General features: G+C 42.9%; 2 protein-coding genes across 10 annotated transcripts in view; one reads left to right on the plus strand and one right to left on the minus strand.

The window, feature by feature from the left end:
• Positions 1-20208, plus strand: part of Eml6 (EMAP like 6) — a 460853-nt gene extending 440645 nt beyond the window's left edge. For 4 of the 6 annotated variants that reach the window (XM_045147997.1, XM_045147998.1, XM_045148000.1 and 1 more), the window contains 12 exons: positions 527-547; positions 851-1024; positions 5237-5445; positions 6748-6905; positions 7654-7768; positions 9602-9790; positions 11676-11848; positions 12281-12443; positions 15202-15305; positions 15908-16061; positions 16376-16476; positions 18523-20208. In XM_045147997.1, the coding sequence (XP_045003932.1) occupies positions 527-547; positions 851-1024; positions 5237-5445; positions 6748-6905; positions 7654-7768; positions 9602-9790; positions 11676-11848; positions 12281-12443; positions 15202-15305; positions 15908-16061; positions 16376-16476; positions 18523-18547 (1586 nt within the window). In that variant the 3' untranslated portion in view covers positions 18548-20208. The remainder of the gene's footprint in view (positions 1-526; positions 548-850; positions 1025-5236; positions 5446-6747; positions 6906-7653; positions 7769-9601; positions 9791-11675; positions 11849-12280; positions 12444-15201; positions 15306-15907; positions 16062-16375; positions 16477-18522) is intronic. The other 2 variants (XM_045147999.1, XM_004668950.3) reach the window with 1 other exon arrangement.
• A 531-nt stretch (positions 20209-20739) lies between these two features.
• Positions 20740-22035, minus strand: part of Rtn4 (reticulon 4) — a 71699-nt gene continuing 70403 nt past the window's right edge. For all 4 annotated transcript variants that reach the window (XM_045147220.1, XM_045147222.1, XM_045147223.1 and 1 more), the window contains 2 exons: positions 21888-21946; positions 20740-21687 (listed from right to left, as the gene is read on the minus strand). In XM_045147220.1, the coding sequence (XP_045003155.1) occupies positions 21645-21687; positions 21888-21946 (102 nt within the window). In that variant the 3' untranslated portion in view covers positions 20740-21644. The remainder of the gene's footprint in view (positions 21688-21887; positions 21947-22035) is intronic.

Below are 22035 nucleotides of genomic sequence, written 5' to 3' on the forward strand. Positions count from 1 at the left end.
TGTGTCTTTCCCAGCTGCACCTACCAACAATATGTGGGGGTGGGTGCTGACACACATCTTATCTTACTGATGCTCCTGTTGCCTCTTTGAGCCTTAAGTACCTGCGCCACCCAAGTTGATGCATCCAGCGATTGGTGATCCAACAGGACCGTTAAGGCAGGCTAGAAATTGGTAGTCCAAATAAATGGATGGTCCTTGTCTCATGGACTTGGGAGATTAACTTTCAGTGAGGCCCTGACTGTTGGCTGGGTGACAGCAGTACATGTCTGGATCCTCTGTGCCCTAAGAAACTTCCAGCCACAAATGTGAACTGACAGACATTTGTGAAGAGTTGCTTGTTTGCTTATGTGTTTTTACTTTGTCATGTCAAGGCAGTTTTTGTGAAAAGTCTTCCTGCTTATTTTCATTGAACCCATGTCCATCTTTAAGTTTAATTTGGAGTTTTCTGATGCTGGTGTTGAAACATGACTTATGTTGGTTATTGTTTCCCTCGATGCTTCCTCATTGCCATTGCTCATCATTGCAGGTGATGTCACGGAAACCTCAGGTAAGGCTGCTCCATCTATGAGTGGTTTGAATATGCACAGCAAAATCAAGTCAATGTATCATGTTTGTTGATTGTATCCAGCTGAATTGCAGATACAAATCATTGTCCTCACTAGTTTCCTTTGTAGAAAACCCTCCATCAGTATGTGTGTTCCCAATGTCTTTCTCTGACCAGGTCAGACTAGACGTCTCTTTCCCCTGGTAACTGAGATGCCCCTAAACACTTATCTAAGGAAGGGCTTTGCAATAAGCATAAGTATTTTGCACAGGCTCTTCTATTCTTTGTCATGCCTCCCACGCTCAGGAACAACACCTTCCATCCACATCTGGGACGCCATGACCAAGCTCACCCTTTCCATGCTGCGGTGCTTCCACTCCAAGGGAGTGAATTACATCAACTTCAGTGCGACTGGGAAGCTCCTGGTATCTGTGGGAGTGGACCCCGAACATACCATCACCGTCTGGCGATGGCAGGAAGGTAACAAGTTGGACTTTATGCTCCCTCCGTGGGAGTTGCCTACAGCATGGGCCGGGCTGGGTTGGGACTGCAGTCTGCCTCGTGCAAAGGTCAGTGGACCCTGCTGCCTCGCAAGCAGCAGCCAGAACTCTTGGGACCCTGGAGAAGCTGCTCTCAGATGCCACCTCATGCCTCTGGCCTGGGCCCAATGGGGACTGGGCAGAACTCATGTGTGGTGGCCAGTAGGTGTATTTGAGTACATTGGGAAAGTGAGAGCATTGGCTGCCTTCCTCTTCAGATGGGGGCAGCATGTGTCCCCATCTGTCCTTACCACCTTTCTACCCAAATGTCCTAGTCTTCTCTGTTCTTTTGGGTGGCTCTCACTCTAGCCCTTTTACCTTCATCTTATTATCAGAAATGGGGTGATCACAGTCTCACAAGTAAACTGTAATTTTTAAAATATCTTGTTTTATCTGTTTTGAAATGAGGATTCATAATCAAATAGATTCATAATCATAATGGATTTCTTATCCTTCCCCAATGGACATGTACATACATGCATACCAGTTTATGGTTGCCTTACATTTAACAATAAGTAATATTCAGCCAGGCATGGTGGTACACACCTTTAATCCCAGCAGTTAGGAGGCAGAGGTAAGGGGATGACTTCACTGTGAGTTGGAGGCCACCCTGAATCTATACAGTGAATTCCAGGTTAGCCTGGGCTAGAGCGAGACCCTACCTCAAAAAAAAATTTTTTTTTCTAAGTATATTCCTAGGTCAGGTATCACTTTGGCAAAAGCAGATCTAGTTAGTGAGGAGATTAATGAGGACTGTTGGCAGCTGGTATCTGGCACACTGACCAGGCAAGAAGACATGTGGTACTCCTCTAATAGAGGCTCTAGTATCTCATTTCCTCATCTTCCCATGGAAAGGGTGGGAGAAAGGCTGGAAAGAGATGGGGACGGTAGAGAAAAGTTCCATTTTTTTCTGAGTCCAAGTTAAGAGAGACCAGTGTTAATGAAACTCCATGCAGTCTATTGGAAGCTAGCTAAACCCATGGTATTTCTAGGGAGTCACACTTTTTCATTTTCTTATTCACAATCCATTATGCCCAAATGGCTCCATAATCCATTTCTTTGTGATACAAATTAATCCCTTGATATTGAGTGGCCAGCAGATCAACAAGACTTGGTCCAGATGAAAATCAAGCTTCTGATTCTACAGGTTGAGAACTCTTAGGTACTAATGGACAACTTCTAGCCAGTCAGGATTCATCCTATGGCAAAAGCCTTCCAAGTACCTTTCTGGCAGGCTTTGTTCCATCCTCTGCTTGGATACCTCCTGAGATGTGGCCCTTATCATTTCATAAAGAGCTTAATCACTGCTGGAAGCTCTTTTCATAAAGCTCTCTCTTTGCGAGGCCTAAATGGCTTTGAGATGCCTGTTTTCTAGGCTGCTGACTTTAACTCCAGCCCCCACCCTGGGCCAGACAGATTGTTGCTCATTTGGGATCCTTCTATCCTACCAAGAGAGGATTAAAAACATAAAAAAATAAAATAAAATAAGATAAACGGGCCATTTAAACAAGCTCCCAGGGAAGGTAAAAGCCAGGTCTTTGGAAACATTATCTCCTGGTTCTTGGTTGTAACCAGTCTGTACAGAATGGTTTGAAGCCACCAAAAGCACCTAAGCATCTGTAGCCTGCCACCACCCTTTCCCAGCAGACTGTTTTGGTTAACTTCCCAGTTGGTCTCTCTTCATTCTCCAGAAAAATTGTCCTCTAGGTCCTGCTCTCAAATGAAGAACATGCCTTTCTAAGGCTTATATACATTTTTTGATCAGGACAGGGCATAGCAGATGTTCCTCATTTGTTAGAGAATCTTTGTAGGGTACATTTGTGAGTAATAAAATGGGACTTAAATGAACTAATTACATAAAACATGTGTGTCCAGAGCCCAATATGTTTATGTAGTTTGTTCTAAACAGACTAGAAGCCAGTGCAAAGGGACTCAATTGTCTTCACAATGAAGACTCTCTGTGAGATTAACAAACCCAATAGCTCAGAAATAATGGAGTTCTCAGTGTTCTTCCTCATCTTCCCCATGGCTGGTGAGGTTGAGCCTCTTTCCATTTCTTTACTGGCCACTCGTATTGCTTCTTCTGTAATTACCTGCTCAGTTTCCTGCTCAGGGTAGGAAAGTTGTTTGTCTACTTCTGGTTTGCTGTTTATCATAGATTATTAATGTTGATAGTCAGTTGTTTGCCTTCTAAACTTTGTTTATGGTATCTTTAGAGACCATGAGTTTTAAAATACCTGAGCCCAGTTAGTGAGATATATGTTACAGCAAGTCAGGGGTTCCACCTGCAGAGAGTGTCCCAGGAGGTGGGGTTTCTCGTTTCCTAGCTTCATTATACATTATAAACTCTCAACTACCACCACTCTCCTGGAGAGCCATCATAAGAATAAACAAATAAAGTGACTGGAAGAAAAGAGATTTACATAATAATAGAAGGAGATTAAGTAGAACTGAAGCATTATATCTGCACTCCGAGGCAGAGATAAAAGCACCTGAGTTCGGGCTGGAGAGATGGCTTAGTGGTTAAGCGCTCACCTGTGAAGCCTAAGGACCCCGGTTCGAGGCTCGGTTCCCCAGGTCCCACGTTAGCCAGATGCACAAGGGGGCGCACGCGTCTGGAGTTCGTTTGCAGAGGCTGGAAGCCCTGGTGCACCCATTCTCTCTCTCCCTCTATCTGTCTTTCTCTCTGTGTCTGTTGCTCTCAAATAAATAAAAAAATAAAAATTAAAAAAAAAAAAAAGGATCTAAGTTCAATGCCACTCTGAGAATACAGAGCGAATTCCAGGTCAAGTTGGGCTAGAGTAAGGCCCTACCTTGAATAACAAAACAAAACAAAACAAAAAAGAATGTGTGAATGGGGCTGGAGAGATGGCTTAAGGGTTAAGGCATTTATCTGCAAAGCCAAAGAATCCTGGTTCAATTCCCAGGACCCATGTAAGCCAAATGCACAAAAGGGCATATGTGTCTGGAGTTTGTTTGCAGTGGCTAGAGGTACTGGCATGCCCATTCTCTCTCTTTCCCTCTCTCTGCCTCTTTCTCTCTCAAATAAATTTTTAAAAAAATGTTAAATTTAAAAAGAAAAGAATGTGTGAGCGGGGTATGGTGGCACAGGCCTTAATCCCAGCACTTGGGAAGCAGAGGTAGGAAGATCACTATGAGTTTGAGGCCACCCTAAGACTACATAGTGAATTCCAGGTCAGGCTGGGTTAGAGTGAGACCCTACCTTGAAAATCAAACCCCTCTCAAAAAAAAAAAAAAAAAAAAAAAGGATGTGTGAAAATAAAGTTGAAAGACAAAATAACAGAAGTTAAAAACTCGAAGCCTAAAAAATAATGTCATAAAAAGAGATAACTTTAAAATGGAGGCAAAAAGAAGAGAAATGAAGATATTTTTCAAGGCATCAGAAGAGTGAAACAGTCTCTTCCAAGGGAGGAGCCACAGCATGCTTTATGGGAGGGCGTATTACTACACCCAATGGGTAGGTGAGAAAATAGTGGCACAGACAGATTAAATAACATGTCTAGAGACACTTTACTATTGAAGGAGTTAAGATTCAAGACAAAAGCTAAATGAAACTCATTTAAAATGGATTATAAAAGACCCTAGTATTTAAATATAGAAGATAAAAAATTTAAGATTAAAAGCCACAAAATGAAATGGAGTAAGTTATAAGTTATTCTTTTTCCTTCTTTCCTGCCTCTTTTCCTCTTTCCTCCTTCATTAAAGTAAATAAATGCAGGGCATCTTGGAGAGAAATAAGAAACTGAAAGATGTCTAAAGTAATGTAAGTTCCAGTTGACGTGGTGGGAGAGGACTTGGGCTTCCTGGGGACAAATTCTGGGGTGATGCTAGACTAGGAAGATGAGGAATCATTAATCATTCTCTCTTTTCCTAGCATCTGAGAGCTTCCATCTCATGGGCCACCATCATTTCCTGCTTCATTCATGTACTCTTTGGTGGGGGTTCTGCGCTGGAAAATTACCAGACATACTTTCCTGCCTCCTTAGGGATAGTGTTTGAAGGGGAGAGAGTCTGTTAAAGAAGTACCCTGACTGTCCTGAGCAGAACAGGGATGAAGAGTCAGTCTGGACTGTAGCTTGTTGCCTGTGTAGCCAGAGACAGCTGGGCTCACTGGATGTTGTTACCGCTGCAGGTGCCAAGGTTGCCAGCAGAGGGGGTCACCTGGAGCGCATATTTGTGGTGGAATTTCGCCCTGACTCAGACACACAGTTTGTATCCGTTGGGGTCAAACACATGAAGTTCTGGACCCTGGCAGGCAGTGCCCTGCTGTACAAGAAAGGAGTCATCGGGTCCATGGAGGCTGCCAAGATGCAGACGATGCTGTCCGTGGCTTTTGGTGCTGTGAGTTTCAGAGAGAACTTTGAACCCTGAGGCATGAATATCCGTGGTGGTGTTGTAGTCAAGAAGCTAAAAAAATAATTCACTGCCCCCCCCCAAAGTGTTAGTTAGAAAGGGTATGTGTTAGTTACTTTTCTCATTGCTGTGACAAAAGGAACTTTAAGGAAGGTTTTATTTTGGCTTATCATTTCAAAGTATAGTCCAAGCCTGTTGTGGTGGCACATGCCTTTAATCCCAGCACTCAGGAGGCAGAGGTAGGAAGATTGCTGTGGGTTCGAGGCCTGCCTGAGACTACATAGTGAATTTCAGGTCAGCCTGGGCTGTAGTAAGACCCTACCCCATAAAAATGACAACAACAAAAAAGTACAGTCCATTAAGGTGGGGCAGGCAGGGCAGCGACGCGCAGGCAGGAAACAGGGAGAGCTTGATTAGTTTCTCCCTTTTATTCAGTCTATGACCCCAAGCCACGGGAAGTGTGTCTCACACTCAGAATGAGTCTTCCTTTCTCAGTTAAATCTTTCTAGAAACACCCTCAAAGGTGCTTGGAGGTGTTTCTGTGGTGATTCTTTTTCTTTTACTTTTTCTTTTTTTTTCTTGTTTGTTTTTTGAGGAAAGGTCTCACTCTAGCCCAGGCTGACCTGGAATTCACTATGTATTCTCAGGCTGGCCTCAAACTCATGGTGATCCTCTCCCTCTATCTCCCAAGTGCTGGGATTAAAGGTATGTGCCACCATGTCTGGGTTCTGTCATGATTCTTAATTCAGTCAAGTTCACAACAAATATTAGCCATCCCAAGGTAGACTCCTTACCCAGGGGAAGTGATACCAGAGCAGACATTGTCAGGGAAGCCCAGCAATAGGCCTGGATTTAGGTGACCTGTGAGGATGCTGGAAACAACTTCTAATCATAGGGAGTGATCTTTTCCCTTTCCCAGCCCTCCTGCTCCACAAACAGCTTGAGCTGTGTGATCTCGGTGTTGGTCAAATGCAGACTTGTGAAACATGGCTCTTGGTGCTCTCTGGATGTGGAGCTATCTATTTTTATTTTATCTTATTTTGTTTTGTTTTGTTTTGTTTTTTGCTGTCCCTTGGCTCATGCTGATGAAAAATTCCCAAGCCAACAAATAAAGACTGATTTTCAAAGCCACATGACAGCCTTATGTTCTTTGTGGTTTCTCTGCAAGTTCTGCTGTTTGGCTTAATGTGAAAAATCAAATTGACCGTGCCCAACTGGTTCTCTGAAATAGGAAGAGGAAAAAAACCCTCAAGTATGCTCCTGGTGCTGAAGATGTCCCTTTGTTTGCAGAACAACCTCACTTTCACGGGTGCCATCAATGGAGATGTCTATGTGTGGAAGGATCACTTTCTTATCCGGCTAGTGGCCAAGGCTCACACAGGCCCTGTGTTCACGATGTATACCACCCTCCGGGACGGGCTTATTGTGACTGGTGGTAAAGAGCGACCGTAAGTGGAAATCTTTCTGCAACAACTTGCCTGTTATCGTCTTGGACAAACTGACAAAAGTATCCCAAACTTGTGTAAGGTGCAGACTATAATTTTCTCATCCTTTCTCTAAGAAGATCAGGCTGACATCTTTCCAAGAGGGCCTGAGGTCAACGTTTCACAGAGGAGAGGGATGTAGACAGGTGGTCACTGGTACTTATAAGCCCCCTGGGTATTCTTGAATAACCCAGGGTGACTTTGCTTTTGCAAATGTCACTACTCTTTGCAGCTTTCAGTGGGAAGGGAGCAAGAAGTAAGACGTAGGCCTGGAGAGATGGCCCAGCAGTGAATGGCACTTGATTTCAAAGCCTGATGGCTCAGATTCAATTCCCCATTGCCACAAAGTGGCACATACCTCTGGAGTTCATTTGCAGTGGCAAGATTCCCTGGCATACCCATTCCCTCCTCTCTGTCCCCCTCTCTTCCTGTCTCTCTGCTTGGGCTGTGTGATAAATAAATAAATAAATTTTTAAAAAAGAAAGGGACTAGAAGTTCTGGTGAGGCAGAACACATGTGAAAACAAAGGCATAAGCAGCATCTTATCAGTAATGAGTGGAAGCAGTCCAACCCTTCCCTCAGAAATAGCATCAGAAAGGCAAGGAGCTGGGCTCGTCCTCAGGAGGGCCTGGGTGGTCATGCTCGGTGACTGGTGGGGAAAGAGACAAAGTCTTAGAACAAGGATAATAGGCATTTCTTTCTGCTTTCTCAGAACCAAAGAAGGAGGTGCTGTCAAACTGTGGGACCAAGAGATGAAGCGCTGCCGGGCCTTCCAGCTGGAGACAGGGCGGTTGGTGGAGTGTGTGCGCTCCGTGTGCCGTGGCAAAGTGAGTATGGCGGGGAGGAGACAGGGATCGCAGTGAGCTTTCTTCCTGCACCTTCTCAGCCAACCACTCCTTGTAAGCTTGTTCAAGCCTTAAACATCCAAGGCATGACACATAGTTTAGTCAGGGCTGGATAAACTGGGACTCCTCCAGGAAGACCTGGCTGTGTGAACCTGAGTGTATCTCTTAGCTTTTCTGAGTCCAGCATCTGGGATAGTTGTGAGGATGCCGATAATGCCATTCTGTGTGCCTGTCACTCAGAAGATGCTGCCATCTGACATGCATTTGCAGTGGCAAGTGTCTGTTGCCCTCCTCATGCAAATAGATAAAAAAAATTTTAATTAAGATTATTTTAAACACTGAAGCTTTATAGAACCATGGGAAGATAGTTCATCAGTTTAAAGGCACATGCTTGCAGAGCCTGCCAGTCAGGATTTAATTCCCCAACCACCCACATAAAGCTGGATGGGCGCACATGCACACATAGAAAATAAATTTTAATTCATCCCAAAGATTACATGAATTTGAAAACAAATATCTTGACCTCTGTTATTTAATTTACTGTGTTTATTTTTTGGTTTTTTGAAGTAAGGTCTCACTCTAGCTCAGGCTGATTTGAAACTCACTATGTAGTCTTAGGGTAGCCTTGAACTCACAGCACAATCCTCCTACCTCTGCCTTCCAAATTCTGGGATTAAAGGTGTACGCCATGATGCCCAGCTATTTTTTTTTTTTTTTTTTGTTGTTGTTGTTGTTTTGAGGTAGGGTCTTACTCTAGTCCAGGCTGATCTGGAACTCACAATTATAGTCTCAAGCTGGCATTGAACTCATAGCAATCCTCCTCCTACTTCTGCCTCCTGAGTGCTGGATTAAAAGTGTGCACCACCACACCTGGCTTCTGTGTTGATCTTTGAATTACATATTAGCTTAAGAAATTGCTTTCTAAGATGTTTTCTGTAAGAAGAGACAACTTGACTTGGAATCCACATAGTTTTGAAATTGGGAATTTTGTTTTTAGATACATGACAGTTATGTGGAAGCCCAATTAAGGGAGGTGGAGGAAGGAGTAGGCAAAGAACCTGGAAGTTGTTAGGAAGTAGATCATTGTTCAGGAGAAGGAAGAGCTTACTAAAAGCTGGAGCTTTTTGGTGAGCTTCCAGTCCTTAGGATGTTCTAGCAGAGGCTGGTGGATAAGGAACTCTGTGCTTAGGCTCCTACCCAAGGTAGCTGCCAGAAAAGGGCAAGAGAGAAGGGAGAGGAGACTGCTTATAAAGATGGACGGCTTAGTTGTTAATAAATCACCCCTTAGCTCTTCCTCTTTTAATGCCAACACAGCAAATTTTCTCTAGTAGAACTTTTAAGTTATTTTTAATTGTGGAAAAATATACATAACACAACACTTAAAATTTCAGCCATTTTATTTTATTTTTTAATTTTTATTTTATTTTTTGGTTTTTCGAGGTAGGGTCTCACTCTAGCCCAGGCTGACCTGGAATTCATTATGGAGTCTCAGGGTGGCCTCGAACTCATGGCGATCCTCCTACCTCTGCCTCCCGAGTGCTGGGATTAAAGGCGTGCGCCACCACGCCCGGCAAAATTTCAGCCATTTTAAATGTGCTGTGTGACATTAAGAACATTCACATTGTTGTACAAATGTCATCATATCCATCTGGGAAATTTTTTTCATCTATGGAAACTGTTCTCTCTAAACACTATCCATCCCCGTAGCCACCAGCAACCACTACTCTGTGTTCTGTGAATTGGACCATTCCAGGTAGCTCATATAAGTAGAATCATACAGTTGTCCTTTTTCTAATGGTATTTTGATTACAACAGGGGAAAATTTTGGTAGGAACCAAAGATGGAGAAATAATTGAAGTTGGTGAAAAAAATGCTGCTTCCAACATCCTGATCGATGGACACATGGAGGGGGAGATCTGGGGTCTAGCCACACACCCATCCAAGGACGTCTTCATCTCTGCCAGCAATGACGGCACGGCACGGATCTGGGACCTGACTGACAAGGTGCGGGGCCTTCTCTGTCCAGCTTGGATATCACAGGGTTAGGAAGAGAGAGGGCCAGAGATGAAGGGCAAGCTAGGTCAGCAGCATAAAGTAGAAAGACAAATAAGGAAAGTTCCCTCTCATGTCCCATCTTGTCTTCAGTAAGACATCTATAAAGAAATGTAACTGAGAAACTGACTACCTTTTCATTGAAGGATCCCCCCTCCAAAAAAAAAAAAAAGAAAGAAAGAAAGAAAAACAAATCAAACTAAAGCAAAAACAAAAATAAACAAACAAAAAAACCCAACCAAAACCAGCACATCTTCCCTTAATGGGAAGACTGCAAATATTTTAAAATGTCAGTCTCTTTTTTTTGTTGAGGGAGGGTCCTGCTCTTGGCTGACCTGAAATTCACTATATACTGCCAGCTCACAGCCATCCTCCCCACTTGGCCTCCTGAGTGCCAGTATTAAAGGTGTGTGTCACCAAGCCCAGCTGGTAGGCTAATGTGTTTTCATCAGTGGAAAGGAAGGTTTCTCTTAAAGTTTGGGAAAGCAACTTTAAAGTATGTGGGATGAAAATGTAAAATAGCAAATAATAACCAAGGGAGAAAAATGTTATTCTACCTTACTCAGTTAAAAGCATATACTGAAGTTCTAATATCTTAGTTTCTTGTTGCTGAGACAAAATACCTGGCCAGGAGCAACTTCAGGAAGGAAGTGTTTACTTGGGCTCATAGTTTTAGGCGACAGTCCGTCATGGCAGGGAGGGCACAGAGGCAGGAGCTTGAGGAGACCTCTTGTTTTCAGTCCACAGTGAGGAAGCAGAAAGCGGTCAAGGTTTGGCTCTCTTCTTTTTATTCGGGACCCCAACTCATGGAATGGTGCCACCCACAGCTAAGGTGTGTCTACCTCAACCTAATCAAGACAATCCTTCAGAGGCATGTCTAGAGATTTCTATGGTAATCCTAGGTCCTGTCAAGCTGAAAAACCATAAACCATCACAGCTAGGAAATATTTCGGTCATATTTTTAGTGTAAGTACTAAGGAACAGGAATGTGGTAGTTATACTTCAGATATTACATTTCTTTTTTTAAAATTTTGTTTATTATTTATTTATTTGAGAGTGACAGACAGAGAGAGAGATAATGGGCATGCCAGGGCATCCAGCCACTGCAAACAAACCCCAGACGCGTGTGCCCCCTTGTGCATCTGGTGAATGTGGGTCCTGGGGAATTGAGCCTCGAGCCAGGGTCCTTAGGCTTCACAGGCAAGTGCTTAACCGCTAAGCCATCTCTCCAGCTCCAGATATTACATTTCTTAACAATGGCTTCATGTGCTAAATACCAGATACATCATGAACTCTTGTTAATGCTTATAAAACCAGCATCAATTCTTTACAAGTGATAAAACTATCAGTAATGTACTAAAATATACCCAACTACCATGTGAAAACTATGCTCCAGGATTTGAGCTAGTCAGTGATGAAATTCACATGTTTTCCCTTAGGCAGGAGATTAGCAAATCCTAGTTCCAGTTCTGTATGTGTGTGTGTGTGTGTGTGTATGTATACACACACACACACACACACACACACGCATATATATAATTGAAGGAACACTGGTTTATTGCATATTATCTGCAATTGCTTTCATACTGCATGACAGAGCTGGGTAGTTACAACACAGACCCTAGGGCCTGCATTCTACATTACTACTACTTAACAGGAAGTTTGTCATACCCTACCCTAAGAGCTGCTGTCCGGGCTATCTGGAAAGCTTTACTAGAAAAAGACACTGGAGGCTTTCAGTGCAGCAGAGGCAGTCTCTGACCTGAGGACTGACTCAGGACCCATAGGACCAGCCGAGGCCATGAGGGCTTAGGTGACTCTTTTTGTGTCCATGTAGAAGCTGCTAAACAAGGTGAGCCTAGGCCACGCAGCCAGGTGCGCAGCCTACAGCCCTGATGGGGAGATGGTAGCCATTGGCATGAAGAATGGAGAGTTCGTCATCTTGTTGGTGAATAGCCTTAAAGTTTGGGGGAAAAAACGAGATCGAAAATCTGCCATCCAAGACATCAGGTACATAAGCAACTGGTCTGAGCTGTGAAGGGTGAGTGCTCTCCCCACCATAGTCAGTCCTCCATGGCCCAAGGGCCACAGACGGACTGAAAAGCTCATTGAGAGGGTTGTTTCCATATGTCAGTGGTGCCAGACACCCTTTACACATTCATTTTCAGACATGTCTTTGCTAATTTCTGCAAGACTATGGTGAAAAATACTTACAGTTCTACAAAGGGCTGCATGCAGCCAGTTTTTTTTACCCCCTATGGGATTTGATCCTGAGAACTTATTGAATTCCTAGACCATGGGGAAGAGTTAGCCACATCTGAGTCAGGAGGCAGATTCCACTATCCTTGAGCTTGGGAAAAAGCAGACCCATCTTTGGGTTTGTCTAGAGTGTCTTTTGTGCCTGAGCAGTCCCATATCATGCTCTTGAATTTCTTTTTCTAGAATCAGCCCAGACAACAGATTCTTAGCCGTTGGTTCTTCTGAGCACACAGTTGACTTCTATGACCTCACTCAGGGCACAAGTCTGAACCGCACTGGCTACTGCAAGGATATCCCAAGCTTTGTCATTCAGATGGATTTTTCTGCAGACAGCAAATATATTCAGGTATGCTTCCAGTCAGCTTGCATCAGCATTAACCAATACTGAAAGCAAAATAATAGCATCAGGGGGAAGAGATGGCTTAGCAGTTAAGGCACATGCCTGTGAAGCCTAAAAACTGTTCAGATCTCCAGGTCCCACCTAGTCAGATGCAGTGATACAAGCATGCAATGTTGCACATGTGCACAAAGGGGCATGTGCATCTGGAATTTGTATGCAGTGGGTGAAGGCCCTGGGCACCCAATTTCTCTCTCTCTCTCTGCCTCAAAATAAATTTAAAAAATAGCATCTAGTAGAGTGCACATTAGATGTTGGGCAGTGTCAATCTACTCCTTGCAGGAAACTTCTAAGTACTTTTACTTTCCTGATTTTGTAAATGTAGAAAAAGAGGTGTAGAGAATTTAAGAAAGTATGAGAAATAACATTTAAAATAATTAAGGCATTATTTTATTATTTATTTAAGAGAAAGAAAGAGACATACAGAAAGAGAAAGAGAATGGGTGGACCAGAGTCTTCAGCTGCTGCAAACAAACACATGTGTCACCTGTGTATCTGGCTTAAACGTGTGTCCTAGGGAATTGAACCTGGGTCCTATGACTTTGCAGGCAATAGCCTTAACTGCTAAGCCATCCCTCCAGCCTGATTGTTTTTTTTTTAAAATTAATTTATTTGCAAGGAGAGAGAGAGAGAGAGAGAGAAAGAGAGAGAGAGAGAGAGAGAGAGAGAGAGAGAGAGAGAGAAAGAAAGAAAAAGAAAGAAAGAAAGAAAGAAAGAAAGAAAGAAAGAAAGAAAGAAAGAAAGAAAGAGGGAGAGAGAGAAACAGAAAGCAAGAGTATGGGCATGCCAGGACCTCTTACCTACTGCAAATGAACTCCAGATGCATGTATTACTTTGTGAATCTGGTTTTATGTGGGTACTGGGGAATCGAACCAGGGTTGTTAGGCTTTACAGACAAACACCTTAACCACTGACACATCTCTCCAGCTCTGAGGTGTTCTTTTTTTTTTTTTTTTTTTTCTTGAGATGGGGAGAGAGGGAGAAACACAGAGAGAGAATGGATGTGCCAGGGCTCTCCAGCCTCCAGCAAATAAACTCCAGACACATGTGCCACCTTGTACACCTGGCTTACATGGGTTCTGTGAGATTAAACCTGGGACTTTGGCTTTGTAGGCAAGCACCTCACTGCTAAGCCATTTCTCTGGCCCATGAGGCATTCTTTAGTAGGAAACAATACCCCAAACACCACACATCCTTAGTCATCCTTAGCCTCTTGCACCAGTTCCCTTTACAACTTCCTAATTTCTAGTTCCCTAGGTCTACACTAGGCCCATTTGTTATTGTTTCTTAAACTTATTTCTTTTCTGCATTCTACTGGGCAATGTGGCCCCTACACACTTGTAATCTGGAGTCCAGACAGTGGGACAAGAGTGGAAACTCATCACTGCCCAGCAAGACAGGATCAAGAGGGGCCCTGTACTTGGAATCAATGACTAACAATCCAGCAATCCACTAATATTATGCATTTTTAGTCAGTTGGATATTCACTGTGAAATGATGCATGTATTTCTTTTCCAAATATTTGCCAAATAAGGCATTAAGCTAGGTAGGCTTTGGGATGGGCATTATGTACTTAGCCTGTCATAGAAAAGACAAGCACTAAACCATCACAAAATACACATATAATTAGAAATTGTGATTGCCTGCTAGGAAGGAAAAGTACAGGATGCCAAGTAGCATTTAAAGAGGGGCTCAGGGGCTGGAGAGATGGCTTAGCGGTTAAGCGCTTGCCTGTGAAGCCTAAGGACCCCGGTTCGAGGCTCGGTTCCCCAGGTCCCACGTTAGCCAGATGCACAAGGGGGCGCACGCGTCTGGAGTTCGTTTGCAGAGGCTGGAAGCCCTGGTGCGCCCATTCTCTCTCTCCCTATATCTGTCTTTCTCTCTGTGTCTGTCGCTCTCAAATAAATAAATTTAAAAAATAAATAAATAAATAAATAAAAATAAAGAGGGGCTCAGTTTAGATTAGGAAGTACAGTTTTAGCTGCAGTACAGACCATGTAGGACTGAGCTATCACAGAGGGGAGGGTGTACTGTTCCAGGCCATCTGCATGAATGTGAGGTGGGAAAAATTCCCACTCATTCCACAAACAGAAAGAAATCCCAGGCAGCTAGGGTAGAAGCATCGCCCTAGGAAGAGAAGGGGCTAAAGATGGAGGGTGCTGGCAAGTGTCCTTGACTGAACAAAAAGTAGCCAGTTTCCTCTTTAGATTCCTGGAATCAGTGTCAGGCCCCAGGGACTTAAAAGATCATCTTTACCTGTTGCTCTCAACAAAACTTGCTTATTACTTCATTACTGAAGTTCTTGGGATTCCTCAGTGACAGGAATTTTTGTGTATTAGTCACCTGGAAACTTTTAAAGCAGACTACTGAGCCCTACCTCCGAGAGTGTGATTGATAGGTTTTGGGGGAAGGAGTGGGCTATTTTGTTTTTCTAACAAGTTTCCATTTTGCTAATTGGCAGCCACACTGGAGAACAAGTATCTTTGGACTTTGGAAAAGAGTGAAAAATAAAATAAAATAAAATAGAAAAACACCGTACTCTGTAACTTTTTCCAAGAGCTGTCTATCAGTAAGCTTTGTAGCCTGCAGCTAAGCTTGGATTTGTAGAAAAGCTAGGCTGACCTGGTGTTCTGGAAGACAGAAGGACAAAAGGGTCTTCTGGACTGAGAAAGTTGATGAACATGGGTCAATTCCCCTCCACTTGCAGGTGTCAACAGGAGCCTATAAGCGCCAGGTGCATGAGGTTCCCCTGGGGAAGCAGGTGACTGAAGCCATGATCATTGAGAAGATCACCTGGGCTTCCTGGACAAGGTGACTGAAGACAACACTAAGAGGTCACCAGGGTGTCACTTATCCCAGCTCTGTCTTTGAGCTCAGAGACGGAGCTGTCATTTCTTGGGGGTGAGGGTGGGGGGGCTGCTTGCCACTTTAGGTTTAGGACATTATCTAGTAGGACTTTGTAGATGTGCAGTCCTTTTTGTGCACTCCTTCATACAAGCCTCCAACGCCATTCACCAAATTCAGAGGAACCATCTCCCATCTCTTGGCCAAGCCCAGGAGCACAAAGAAGTCTCAGGTTACTTGGGGAAGGGGATGGGAGGGCTAGATTGCTGTTGAGCAAGATAGAAAATCAGTGCCTGGTTAATTCAAGGAACGAGACTCAGAGGGAAACTCACTCCTCCCCAGTGTACACATGCTCAGGAGGATCAAAGATGGGCCTGACTTCTTTCTGGAGCACAAGGGACTGAGGTAGAGGAGGAACAGTACACTGTAGTGCAAGTATGTAGAGCAGAGGGGATGGCAATCACAGGAGTCACATGAATGATGTAAAATACCTATTTTCCCATTAACTCTGGGACAATTGATGCTAGGAAATGGTCATATCTTCCTCCCCTTTTTGCCTATTGGAACAGCATCCTGGGAGATGAAGTCATTGGAATTTGGCCTCGAAATGCAGACAAGGCTGATGTCAACTGCGCATGTGTGACCCATGCTGGCTTGAACATTGTCACAGGAGATGATTTTGGGCTGGTGAAGCTCTTTGATTTTCCATGCACAGAAAAATTTGTGAGTCTTCCTGCACTGCCTCTTGGCACTCTGCTTTTGTACAGTCTAGCATAGTGCCTACATCTGGGTGACCTTCTTGAAGACAGGCATCTGGCCTTGGAGATTTAATTAATCTTCTCTGTCTAAAGGGATAGTGCTGGAAGCTGGGAGAATAGTGGGTGGGCAAAATGGCTTAAATGGACAAAGAAAAGGGGTGGCTGGTAGAGATATTGAGACCATATGCACCCCTCCCCCAGTGAAGGTTGTGGGAGTCCTGGGTGCTCAATGGGTGCTGGGAGGAGCTCTTAGCTGCCTCCATTCACTGTTCCTCACAGGCCAAACATAAGCGTTACTTTGGTCACTCAGCTCATGTGACGAACATCCGTTTCTCTTATGATGACAAGTATGTGGTCAGCACTGGAGGAGACGACTGCAGGTACAACCCCGATTATTCTAGCCTCCATGGGTCTCTGGTCCTCCTTCCCTCCCCCCTCCCCAGGTGTCCCATGGATCAGGATCGAGAGGGACAAAGGAAGGACCTGATGTGAGATAGTACAAAGGAAATTCCCCTTGCCTTATGAAAGCAAGGACTTCCAAGTATAAGGTATTCAATTTCTGAGGACTTAACCCAAATTCTGATGGGCCAATGTCCCATTACAGCTCACCTGGGATTGGTGAGAGACTAAGGTAATTAACAGCTTTTCTGAGCATTCCTGGGGGTAGAAGGAAGAAGTGAGAACACAAGATGGCTGGTTGCACTAGGAGCCTGACAGCTCATAAGCATTGCAGATAATAAGCAGGTTAGAATGGAAAATCATCCTCATGTCCGTAAGAATTCTCAGTCAACCACCAGTGTCTTTAATGTGCATAATTAACCCATGGCCAAGAAAAGTTTAAACATTGAGCGTTGGCTACACTAAGAAACAAGCAGGGCAAGTTCTAGCCCTTAATAAGATCAGAGAGGAGGTGGTGCTGGTTCATAGAACCCTAATGAGCCATCAGACTTCATGCACAGAAAAATTTGTGAGTCTTCCTGCACTGCCTCTAGGCACTCTGCAGGATAGTGCCTACATCTGGGTGAACTTCTTGGAGACAGGCATCTGGACAAGGCAGTTTCTGACCTTAGGGTGAGGCAGGCAGCTGTCCTGCAAAAGGCACAACTGGGAAGGCAGTGCTTTGGCAGTTGCTGCCAGCCTGATCCACAGATATCCATAGCCTTCAGCATTTGAGTGGGCTTTCCTCCCTCCCCCAGGAGTATATCTTATAATGTGGAGAGGCAGGACTAGGCTGATTTAATCAGTTTTGCTACCCATGATATCACTGGAAAGCTTTGTTACTTTATAAGTATGTTTTGTTGTTCAGTTCCAAGCACAACTTCTGAGTTAGGAGAGCACCTATAGAAAATTTCAACTCACTTTCCACCTAAAATCACTGTGTGGAACATGAGGATGCATTCTGATGACCTGCCTGGAGCACCCATCTCTAGCTTGCTATTCCAGCCATTGCTGGTACTTAGAACACTTGAGATAGTGCTAATAGCAGCTCCCTGTGGAGTGCTTTAACACCCATTCAAAGTAGTTCTGGCCAAACTAATAAGCTAAGAATTAGAGACCTAGTTGAACAGGTCACCTCAGTGCATGAGATACAAGGTGACTTCTGTTCACTACAAAGGCTTAAAAGTAACCTTAAAAATGTAGTGCCCAAGGCCTTCATAGACATGGGAGTATGCCATGATCCCTGGGTGTATGCTAAGCATTCGAAATAGGCTGTCTTACTCAAGTGGAGTTGATAAACCCTTTTCAGCAGGAACATGAATGTGAAGTCAGGTTGCCAAAAGTCCTTGCTGACTGTGTTCATCACAAATATTCCTGAAAGAGCCACACCAACACACACAGAAACCCTTTAAAAAAAAGAGCAATAAGGCCTGAGAGATGGCTCATTGGTTAAATGTGCTTCCTATGAAGTACGAGGATCTGAAGGGGCCTGAAATCACCCAAGCCCAAATCTCCAGATCCCACCTGACAGCTGGACCTGGCTATGTGTGCCTGTAACCATAGTCCTGTGAAGGGAAGCAGAGACCAGGGAATTGCCAGGGCTGGCAAAAACCACAAGTTGCAATATATCAGAGACCCAGGCTCAAAATGAGTACAGCAGGAAGAGCGGTGGTGCAGGACATGTGACACTGTGCTCCAGCCACTGCAGGAACGCACACGGGGCACCGCAAGGGCACATACCTGTGCATATACCACACACACAACCTGGGTCACAAAGTGAAATCTTTCAAATAAACAAAGAGTAAAAACAACTTTCCCCCAAAAAAGAGAGCATTAGGGCTGTATTGATGGGAAGAACTCTGATTTGTGTTGAAATCAGTATGAACACATGTACTTTTGATCAGCACTTAGCAAAGACTGTTTTTGACACATTAACAAAAGTACAACATTTCAGCCATGTGACAATGACTGTTGGTCTGCTTTTTTAGTGTGTTTGTGTGGAGATGTTTGTAAAAGCCAGAAGCATTACAGCTCCTGCTGCTACTGTCTAGCAGCTACGGAGGGAGAGTGGAGGTGTCGGTTCACCACCAGCTGCTGGGAAATGCCTATGGCTGCAGGACACACAAGCTCCAAAGCTAGTCAAGTTATAGGACTGTCTGCAGGCTCTCCACTCTCCAAGACTAGGATGTCAAGACAGAAGGTAAAGTTCTACAATGTCAAGACTGCTTGCCTAAGACTGACCACTATATCTGCTAACCCTACACTGACAAGGAAATCCTATCTGGTGATGTAGCCCACTGACAAAACTTACCCCCTCAGTTACTCTAACCAATATGTAGCTTTTAATTTGCATCAAAACTTTTACAAAAGATGTTTTACTATTCTGTTTCTATAAACTTCAAGAATGTTCATTTTTACAAATAAAAGACATTTAAGTTAGATGCACCTACATACAGAAATATTGATAGCCTGTTCTCAACATTTAGCTTTCAAAACCAAATGAGCCATGCAAAGTTGAGAAACTTAATTTTTTATGATTTTATTTGCAGTTTTATATCTATTAAGTGCCTTTGAAAGTTCCCAGTTTTGTGGGCTGTGGTCTCACCTCCCAGATTATGTCCTTTCTACATATGGTGCTAAAACTTCTAAACTGAGGAGGGCTACAGTCTGTCAGCTATGTCATGTTTGTGTCAAGGCTTTCTAAGGAGACATCAGTTATCTGCTTGGGAGATCATGGTTACAGGGAAGGTGAGCAGCAAAGGAACTTATATTCAGCAGGGGATAAAATGAATTTTCATTATGTTAGTGCCAAACCCAAACAGTTCAAAACAGAATTCAAACAAAGCCACACATGTAAAAATCAAGTATGTCCAAATAATGAGCTGGTTTGTCTTGCTTCATCTTAAGATTGCAGTGACCCCAACTGAGGCTGCGATCTGGCTTACAACCCTAGAATAGGGTGGCTCCACTCCACTAATTTCAGATGAATGATGTAGGTCAAATCCAAATTGAAGTAAAATCTGTGTAGTGAATTCCTATGTGCAAGGGATTTTTGATGTGAGAATTAAATTTACCTTTGCATTTCCTCACAGTTAGCTGTATGACAGAATGTGACTTGGACAATTTTAACTGGAAGTCCCCGTAGTCTCGCATGGAGCCAACCACTGACTGTGTGAGGGGCTGGCAGCCCTCACTAAACAGAAGGCTGGTGAGGGAAAGGGGCCTCTGGGCAGACACACTTGTCCTTCCAATCAGTGCACTAAAATTCTAGATCTTGAGTTCCTGGCTGTCTGCAGTTGTCAGTTTAGAGAATGGGTGGAAAGGAAGCATTTTCAGTTAAATAGATTAACATTTGCCATGTAAGTACTTCAGCATTTGAAATGGATTAGAGTACTCATTAAGCTATTTTTATATGCCAATTTATTAATGCCTTACATTAATCCACTAATAGGTTCAGCCTATAGCAGAATCCCTATGCAGTCCTAATTCTGTTTTCTGTAACTGGTGATGCTGAGTGATAACCACATCTGCCTGTGCTGAACCACTACTTCTCATTGTGACCCAACCATGTATTGAAATAACCATGTGGACAAACAATGAATTGATCAATGATATGTATAAGTATAGTTAAAGAGCAATAGTGTCTGTGTCAGGACTTCTCTAAAGTCTTATTTGTAAACATTTATATGGTATAATTTTATGTACACTCATAAATACTGCACTGTCTTCTATGTTAAAATACTGGTGCATGAATTTATTTTTAGTCATTATCAAAGTATAAAAAATAATCTAAAACATTTTGGTATGTGTTAAATAAATCTGACTATGTAAACATGTTGTTTGTTCTTTAACTGCTTCATGAACTTAATACCTTTCACAAGTTACCACTCACCTTTTTAAAAAAATTTTTTTATTTATTTATTTGAGAGCGACAGACACAGAGAGAAAGACAGATAGAGGGAGAGAGAGACAGAATGGGCGCACCAGGGCTTCCAGCCTCTGCAAACAAACTCCAGATGCGTGCGCCCCCTTGTGCATCTGGCTAACGTGGGACCTGGGGAACCGGGCCTCGAACCAGGGTCCTTCGGCTTCACAGGCAAGCGCTTAACTGCTAAGCCATCTCTCCAGCCCACCACTCACTTTTTAAAGCATTCTGTTACTCTTAGTCTGCTATGCATTCAGGAAACCAAGACACTACATAACACTTAGGTCTATAAGCTTTATTGATACGTTGCTTTTACATTTCACAATGCATTCCACAGATTTAGTTCATACAGCTTAAACCACAATGGTGTAAGTCTTCATTTTATGATTTCTTGCATAACAAAGTTTTTATATTTTGCAAATATTTTGGAAGCATTAGATTCAGTCCATAGTTTGTGACAAAATTAACTATACAGTAAGTCTTTGAAATGAAGTTGGAGTTCTATGTGTGTGACATTGTTTTGTTGAAAACAGATGGTAGTGTTCCTAGAAATATATTTTCTTTTCCTAGTTTATGTACTTTGTAACTACACATGTATAACCAATAACTCAAATATCAAGCACTGTGAAGGAAGCTGGAAGGTAAAGATCTAAGCTTTGTGAAACACTATATAGATTATATTTACTTATATTGGCAATATAACAGTAAAATTCACAATACACCTAGAACATACCAGAAAGGCAGCCTTTTCATTCCTGCTTTAGTGGTATGATGTCATCTAAACATTTCATTTCAGAAAAATCTATCAATTTACACCAACTATACACAGTGCACAAACTGTGAAAAGGTTTTTTATTTTCAGCTGTAACGTCTCCAAAATACAGCAAGACTACCTGCAACAAAATGTAATATACAGCTTTCTCAGATCACTTTATTTTGCCAGTGCCTCATGTAGGAAAAACAAATGTGATTACAATTTAAACCCATACATAGCAGCTTACAATACTTAAAATGATGAACATAGGGAAGACAGGCAATTTTTCCTCTAACAGTGCATTGCTAAAAATAAAGATCTGAAACTGCACTGCAATGTCAAGGTTTCATTTTTCCCTGACCCTCCCCCATGTAGTCAAATGAATATCCCCTCTAACGACAAACTCCTACTGTTAATTGTTCTGGGCTTTTTCATTCAGCTTTGCGCTTTAATCCAGGTATTTTTGCTTGGATTCTACAAATGAACAAAAGAAAAGTATCAATGTATTTGCTTCATGCTGCTTTTATGAAATGCCATAATGTCTGTTAGGACTTCCCATAAACTATCAAGTTTTCACTTCTGCTTCACAAAGTAGATGTAACATGAAAATACTGTACTGTTTTGAAATTTTAGCATGCCTCACGTTTAAAGAAAATGTTACAGACTATACTTACTTAGCCATAGCATCTTTGACATTCTTATTTGCAAGTCCTATATAATGATCTATCTGCACCTGAGACAGAAAAGAAACATTAAAAACTTACTACTACTAAAGAATGCTGAACATTACTACATGACAGTGAATTAGAAAGCTGAAGATCA

This window comes from Jaculus jaculus, chromosome 4, assembly GCF_020740685.1.
Source record: "Jaculus jaculus isolate mJacJac1 chromosome 4, mJacJac1.mat.Y.cur, whole genome shotgun sequence".
Lineage (NCBI taxonomy): Eukaryota > Metazoa > Chordata > Mammalia > Rodentia > Dipodidae > Jaculus > Jaculus jaculus.